Below are 7,109 nucleotides of genomic sequence, written 5' to 3' on the forward strand. Positions count from 1 at the left end.
AGGGAAGGAAAATGCCACACAGCACTTTAAAAGTTTACAACTTTAAAATTTATTGAATGCCAGCCTTCTGTTTTTTTGGGCAATCCTCTGTGGTGGAGTGGCTGGTTGGCTGGAGGCCCCCCCACCGCGTTCTTGGGCGTCTGGGTGAGGAGGCTATGGAACTTGGGGAGGAGGGCGGTTGGTTACACAGGGGCTGTAGTGGCAGTCTGTGCTCCAGCTGCCTTTGCTGCAGCTCAGCCATACACTGGAGCATACTGGTTTGGTCCTCCAGCAGCTTCAGCATTGAATCCTGCCTCCTCTCATCACGCTGCCGCCACATTTGAGCTTCAGTCCTGTCTTCAGCCCGCCACCTCTCCTCCCGGTCATTTTGTGCTTTCCTGCACTCTGACATTATTTGCCTCCACGCATTCATCTGTGCTCTGTCAGTGTGGGAGGCAGCATGAGCTCAGAGAATATTTCATCATGAGTGCGTTTTTTTTTTCTTTCTAATCTACACTAGCCTCTGGGAAGGAGAAGATCCTGTGATCATTGAAACACATGCAGCTGGTGGAGAAAAAAAAAGGGACAGCGGTATTTAAAAAGACACATTTTATAAAACAGTGGCTACACTCTTTCAGGGTAAACCTTGCTGTTAACATTACATACATAGCATGTGTGCTTTCGTTACAAGGTCGCATTTTGCCTCCCCCCACCACGTGGCTACCCCCTCATCCCTCCCCCCTCCCCGTGGCTAACAGCGGGGAACATTTCTGTTCAGCCACAGGCAAACAGCCCAGCAGGAACGGGCATCTCTGAGTGTCCCCTGAAGAAAAGCACCCTATTTCAACCAGGTGACCATGAATGATACCTCACTCTCCTGAGGATAACACAGAGAGATAAAGAACGGATGTAGTTTGAACGCCAGCAAACATACACTGCAATGCTTTGTTGTACAATGATTCCTGAGTATGTGTTACTGGCCTGGTGTGGTAAAGTGTCCTACCATGGAGGACGCAATAAGGCTCCCTCCCCAGAAACCTTTTGCAAAGGCTTTGGGAATACATCCAGGAGAGCCGCGAATGCCAGGGCAAATTAATCCTTTCACATGCTTGCTTTTGAACCATGTACAGTATTTTAAAAGGTACACTCACCGGAGGTCCCTTCTCCGCCTGCCGGGTCCAGGAGGCAGCCTTGGGTGGGTTCGGGGGGTACTGGCTCCAGGTCCAGGGTGAGAAACAGTTCCTGGCTGTCGGGAAAACTGGTTTCTCCGCTTGCTTGCTGTGAGCTATCTACAACCTCATCATCATCATCATCTTCTTTGTCCCCAAAATCTGCTTCCGTGTTGCCTCCATCTCCATTGAAGGAGTCAAACAACACGGCTGGGGTAGTGGTGGCTGAACCCCCTAAAATGGCATGCAGCTCATCATAGAAGCGGCATGTTTGGGGCTCTGACCCGGAGCAGCCATTTGCCTCTCTGGTTTTCTGGTAGGCTTGCCTCAGCTCCTTAAGTTTCTCACGGCACTGCTTCGGGTCCCTGTTATGGCCTCCGTCCTTCATGCCCTGGGAGATTTTGACAAAGGTTTTGGCATTTCGAAAACTGGAACGGAGTTCTGATAGCATGGATTCCTCTCCCCATACAGCGATCAGATCCCGTACCTCCCGTTCCGTCCATGCTGGAGCTCTTTTGCGAATCTGGGACTCCATCATGGTCACCTCTGCTGATGAGCTCTGCATGGTGACCTGCAGCTTGCCACACTGGCCGAACAGGAAATGAGATTCAAAAGTTCGTGGTTCTTTTCCTGTCTACCTGGCCAGTGCATCTGAGTTGAGAGTGCTGTCCAGAGCGGTCACAATGGAGCACTCTGGGATAGCTCCCGGAGGCCAATACTATCGAATTGTGTCTACAGTACCCCAAATTCGAGCCGGCAAGGCCGATTTCAGCACTAATCCCCTTGTCAGGGGTGGAGTAAGGAAATCGATTTTAAGAGCCCTTTAAGTCGAAATAAAGGGCTTCATCGTATGGACAGGTGCAGGTTTACATCGATTTAACGCTGCTAAATTCGACCTAAAGTCCTAGTGTAGACCAGGGCTAATAGGAACAACATTCAGGCAGGAGGTTACACTCTGGAGAGACTGCTGCTATAGGGTGCCTAGTCCTGTAGTCCTTACTCATACAAATAATGCCCACTGCAGTCAGTGGAGCATTTTGGCTGTGTTACAAATGCAGGACCGGTTCCAGGAACTGCCTCTCACTATGTGAATGGCCACAGCAAGATACTTTCAAAGGTGGGGGTTGTAAGTTCTATTTTATTTGGTTAATTTAACAGTTGTTTGTATCAGCAAAATGTCTGCTGCCATTGAGAGACATACCAGCACCATTCCGCATTATGGCAATATTTCTGCAATATATTTCTGCAAATTTCTCTGACAAATAATGTATTACCACAGATATAACAAGAATATTTATTACATATTTATTTTCTCGCCACGGGTCTGCTCCTGCATGCCCTTAGTCACATGGGTAAAACTTACTCCTGAAAATAGACACCAGTGGCATTTACTGATGAGAATCTGGCCTGATATCTTTAGTCTTGTGTGGCCAGTAGAACCAGTTCTGTATCAAATCACTGCTCCTCTCAACCACTCTTCTCTATCTTAATGAGATCTCTATCTTAGGACTTAAAGAGCTCAATCTGTTTAGTTTATCAAAAAGTAGACTGAGAAATGACTTGATGGCAGTGACATCCCTGCTTATACTTGCTCAGTCTCAGTAAGGACAGGAGCTATTAGGATATACACCTACATAGCAAATGAAGGTGTGATTGTAGCATGAATAGCTACATTTGTGTTAGCTTTAATCTAGCTGCCATGGATAACAATAGTAGTGAAGATGTGGCAGCATGGGCTTCAGTGCAGACTAGCTGTCCCAATACAAGCTGTCCAGGGATCTTTGGTATCTAATCAGGTTCCTAGCCCATGCTGAAGTCCATGCCACCATGTCTTTACTGCTATTTTTATCCATGCCAGCTAGAATAAAGTAAGCATTGGTATGCCTACTGATGTTACAATCACCTCTATTTGCTGTGTACGCATACCCTTTGTTTGTCATTTGGATCATTTACATGAATGAGATTCTAAATAGCATTGAAACACACAGAAAACCCCAAAACAAAAAAACCCTTTGCTTTAACATTAGTGACAAGAGAAAATCCATATGGGAAAAAAAGCCAGAAGTACTTTTGATTTTAGAGCATCACTAATTTTGGCTGATTTTCTGCAATATTCTTCAAATTCTAAGATGTCATTACAAAGTTAACGGGCTAACTTTTTCATGTGTGAATATACAGCTATTGAACTAAAACTGATGGAAGTAATGTGGAAAGGGAAGTACAAGGAAGGAGTACTATGAAAAGGGAACTGGGGGTTACAGTGGATCCCAAGCTAAATATGAGTCATAGAATCATAGAATCATAGAATATAAGGGTTGGAAGGGACCCCAGAAGGTCATCTAGTCCAACCCCCTGCTCGAAGCAGGACCAATTCCCAGTTAAATCATCCCAGCCAGGGCTTTGTCAAGCCTGACCTTAAAAACCTCTAAGGAAGGAGATTCTACCACCTCCCTAGGTAACACATTCCAGTGTTTCACCACCCTCTTAGTGAAAAAGTTTTTCCTAATATCCAATCTAAACCTCCCCCACTGCAGCTTGAGACCATTACTCCTCGTTCTGTCATCTGATACCATTGAGAACAGTCTAGAGCCATCCTCTTTGGAACCCCCTTTCAGGTAGTTGAAAGCAGCTATCAAATCCCCCCTCATTCTTCTCTTCTGCAGGCTAAACAATCCCAGCTCCCTCAGCCTCTCCTCATAACTCATGTGTTCCAGACCCCTAATCATTTTTGTTGCCCTTCGCTGGACTCTCTCCAATTTATCCACATCCTTCTTGAAGTGTGGGGCCCAAAACTGGACACAGTACTCCAGATGAGGCCTCACCAATGTCGAATAGAGGGGAACGATCACGTCCCTCGATCTGCTCGCTATGCCCCTACTTATACATCCCAAAATGCCATTGGCCTTCTTGGCAACAAGGGCACACTGCTGACTCATATCCAGCTTCTCGTCCACTGTCACCCCTAGGTCCTTTTCCGCAGAACTGCTGCCTAGCCATTCGGTCCCTAGTCTGTAGCTGTGCATTGGGTTCTTCCGTCCTAAGTGCAGGACCCTGCACTTATCCTTATTGAACCTCATCAGATTTCTTTTGGCCCAATCCTCCAATTTGTCTAGGTCCTTCTGTATCCTATCCCTCCCCTCCAGCGTATCTACCACTCCTCCCAGTTTAGTATCATCCGCAAATTTGCTGAGAGTGCAATCCACACCATCCTCCAGATCATTTATGAAGATATTGAACAAAACCGGCCCCAGGACCGACCCTTGGGGCACTCCACTTGATACCGGCTGCCAACTAGACATGGAGCCATTGATAACTACCCGTTGATCCCGACAATCTAGCCAGCTTTCTACCCACCTTGTAGTGCATTCATCCAGCCCATACTTCCTTAACTTGCTGACAAGAATACTGTGGGAGACCGTGTCAAAAGCTTTGCTAAAGTCAAGAAACAATACATCCACTGCTTTCCCTTCATCCACAGAACCAGTAATCTCATCATAGAAGGCGATTAGATTAGTCAGGCATGACCTTCCCTTGGTGAATCCATGCTGGCTGTTCCTGATCACTTTCCTCTCATACAAGTGCTTCAGAATTGATTCTTTGAGGACCTGCTCCATGATTTTTCCAGGGACTGAAGTGAGGCTGACTGGCCTGTAGTTCCCAGGATCCTCCTTCTTCCCTTTTTTAAAGATTGGCACTACATTAGCCTTTTTCCAGTCATCCGGGACTTCCCCGGTTCGCCACGAGTTTTCAAAGATAATGGCCAATGGCTCTGCAATCACAGCCGCCAGTTCCTTCAGCACTCTCGGATGCAACTCGTCCGGCCCCATGGACTTGTGCACGTCCAGCTTTTCTAAATAGTCCCTAACCACCTCTATCTCCACAGAGGGCTGTCCATCTCTTCCCCATTTTGTGATGCCCAGCGTAGCAGTCTGGGAGCTAACCTTGTTAGTGAAAACAGAGGCAAAAAAAGCATTGAGTACATTAGCTTTTTCCACATCCTCTGTCACTAGTTTGCCTCCCTCATTCAGTAAGGGGCCCACACATTCCTTGGCTTTCTTCTTGTTGCCAACATACCTGAAGAAACCCTTCTTGTTACTCTTGACATCTCTGGCTAGCTGCAGCTCCAGGTGCGATTTGGCCCTCCTGATAACATTCCTACAGTTAACAGTGTAACTGTAACTGTTGCAAAAAAAAGCCAACATCATTCTGGGATGTATCAGCAGGAGCACTATAAGCAAGACACAAGTAGTAATTCTACCACTCTACTCTGATAAGGCCTCAGCTGGAGTCTTGAGTCCAATTCTGGGTGCCACAATTCAGGAAAGATGTGGAGAAATTGGAGAAAGTCCAGAGGAGAACAACAAAAACGATTAAAGGTCTAGGAAACATGACCCATGAGGAAAGATTGAAAAAAATGGGGTTGTTTAGACTGCAGAAGAGAAGATTGGGGTGGTGGGGGTTTATGATAATAGTTTTCAAATCCATAAAAGTTTGTTATAGGGAGGAAGGTAAAAAAAAACGTTCTCAATCTCTGAGGATAGGACAAGAAGCAATGGTCTTAAATTGCAGCAAGGGAGGTTTAGATTGGAAATTAGGGAAAACTTCCTAACTGTCAGGGTGGTTAAGCACTGGAAAAAGTTACCTAGGGAGGCTGTGAAATCTCCAACACTGGAGGTTTCTAAGAACAGGTTAGACAACTACCTGTCAGGAATGGTCTAGTTATTACTTAGTCCTGCCTTGAATGCAGGGGACTGGACTAGATGACCTACTGAAGCCCTCCCTTCCAGTCCTACATTTCTATGATGTGCTGCTGCCCTGTTAAACCACTGTACCAGAAAACTAACTCTAGCCAAATAATATCACCATGAAGGGTGGAATTCACTCAATTTTTCTACTCAATTCGCCTTGATGAAGGAAGTTTTTAAATTAAACTGTTAAGTGAATAAAAGTGTTAATGCAACTTTCAGCCTGCACAGTTAAATTCATAAAGACATAAAATGCTACATTTCATGGTATAGCAGCAAAGTTAACACAGCCCATTGCACATAATTAGTATTTAATCTTCCTGCTTTCCAGATTAAATCCATAGCGTAATATATTGCACTTTATTTTATACTTTATATTATAAAACTTAAAGGATGTTGTTGGTAGCTTAGTTTCTGCCCATTCTGATTTTTAATGATTTTCATTGTGCCACCTAAACACTGCAATGTTTTAAGTCTTATTACTATAATGTTTACTTCTGTTTTACCTTATTATATTGCACAAACCCAGAGAACATTCAATTCCTTTTATTAAATAAGTGTGGATATTTTACTTTGCTTATTTTCTGATTTCCATTTCCCTTTCTTTCTCAATGCATTTCTGAAGAGCGCAAAGACATTTCCTTGTCTCATTTATGTTGGATCCTTTTAATAAAAGCTTCTACATCAAAGTTACAGGATCCATTTGATGAAGTGAATCAGTTTCTCCGAGAGGTCACAGTTGGAGTTTTAGCATTTAAGAAAAGCAAAAGATCTAAAGGCAGGAGAAATGGACAACAGTTTTAACAAGATCTCAGATAAACACACAGTAACACAGCAAGAAATTCAGCCTCTACAAAGCAGAACAGCTCAGTGTGATTTGTCTTAACTACATCCAGGTGATCGGAGCCAGCCTACCCACTGAAAAGTGAGCCTGTGCTTCCGGCCCCTCATTAGTCTGTTTTTTGCGGCATGATGTCATTTTGTAAAGTTACAACAGTTGGTATATCAGGAATGAGAGGAAGACCTGGGAGCATTAGCACTTCCCTAGCTCAGTCATGCCATTTGTTAGATATTTACACATTTGCTTTTATTCAAATAAGGGTAGAAGGGTGAAATAATCAAAGTTTTCTATGGAATAAAAATTTCTAAAAAAAAATCTATTTGAAATGTTTTGTTTTGATATTACCACAGAAAAAAGGTTTAACATTCCTGAATC

At 44.3% G+C, this 7,109-nt stretch overlaps 1 protein-coding gene across 1 annotated transcript; it reads right to left on the reverse strand.

Moving 5' to 3' along the window:
- Positions 1-25: 25 nt before the first annotated feature.
- On the reverse strand, positions 26-1,701 carry LOC125631305 (myb/SANT-like DNA-binding domain-containing protein 7). The gene is made up of 2 exons (XM_048837774.2): positions 1,131-1,701; positions 26-543 (listed from the first exon to the last, which is right to left on the reverse strand). Exons 1-2 carry the CDS (start codon positions 1,684-1,686, stop codon positions 491-493), a joined length of 609 nt encoding a protein of 202 aa, XP_048693731.2. The 5' UTR covers positions 1,687-1,701; the 3' UTR covers positions 26-490.
- Positions 1,702-7,109: the final 5,408 nt, after the last annotated feature.

The sequence above is a fragment of the Caretta caretta genome, chromosome 2, assembly GCF_965140235.1.
Source record: "Caretta caretta isolate rCarCar2 chromosome 2, rCarCar1.hap1, whole genome shotgun sequence".
NCBI classification, from domain to species: domain Eukaryota; kingdom Metazoa; phylum Chordata; order Testudines; family Cheloniidae; genus Caretta; species Caretta caretta.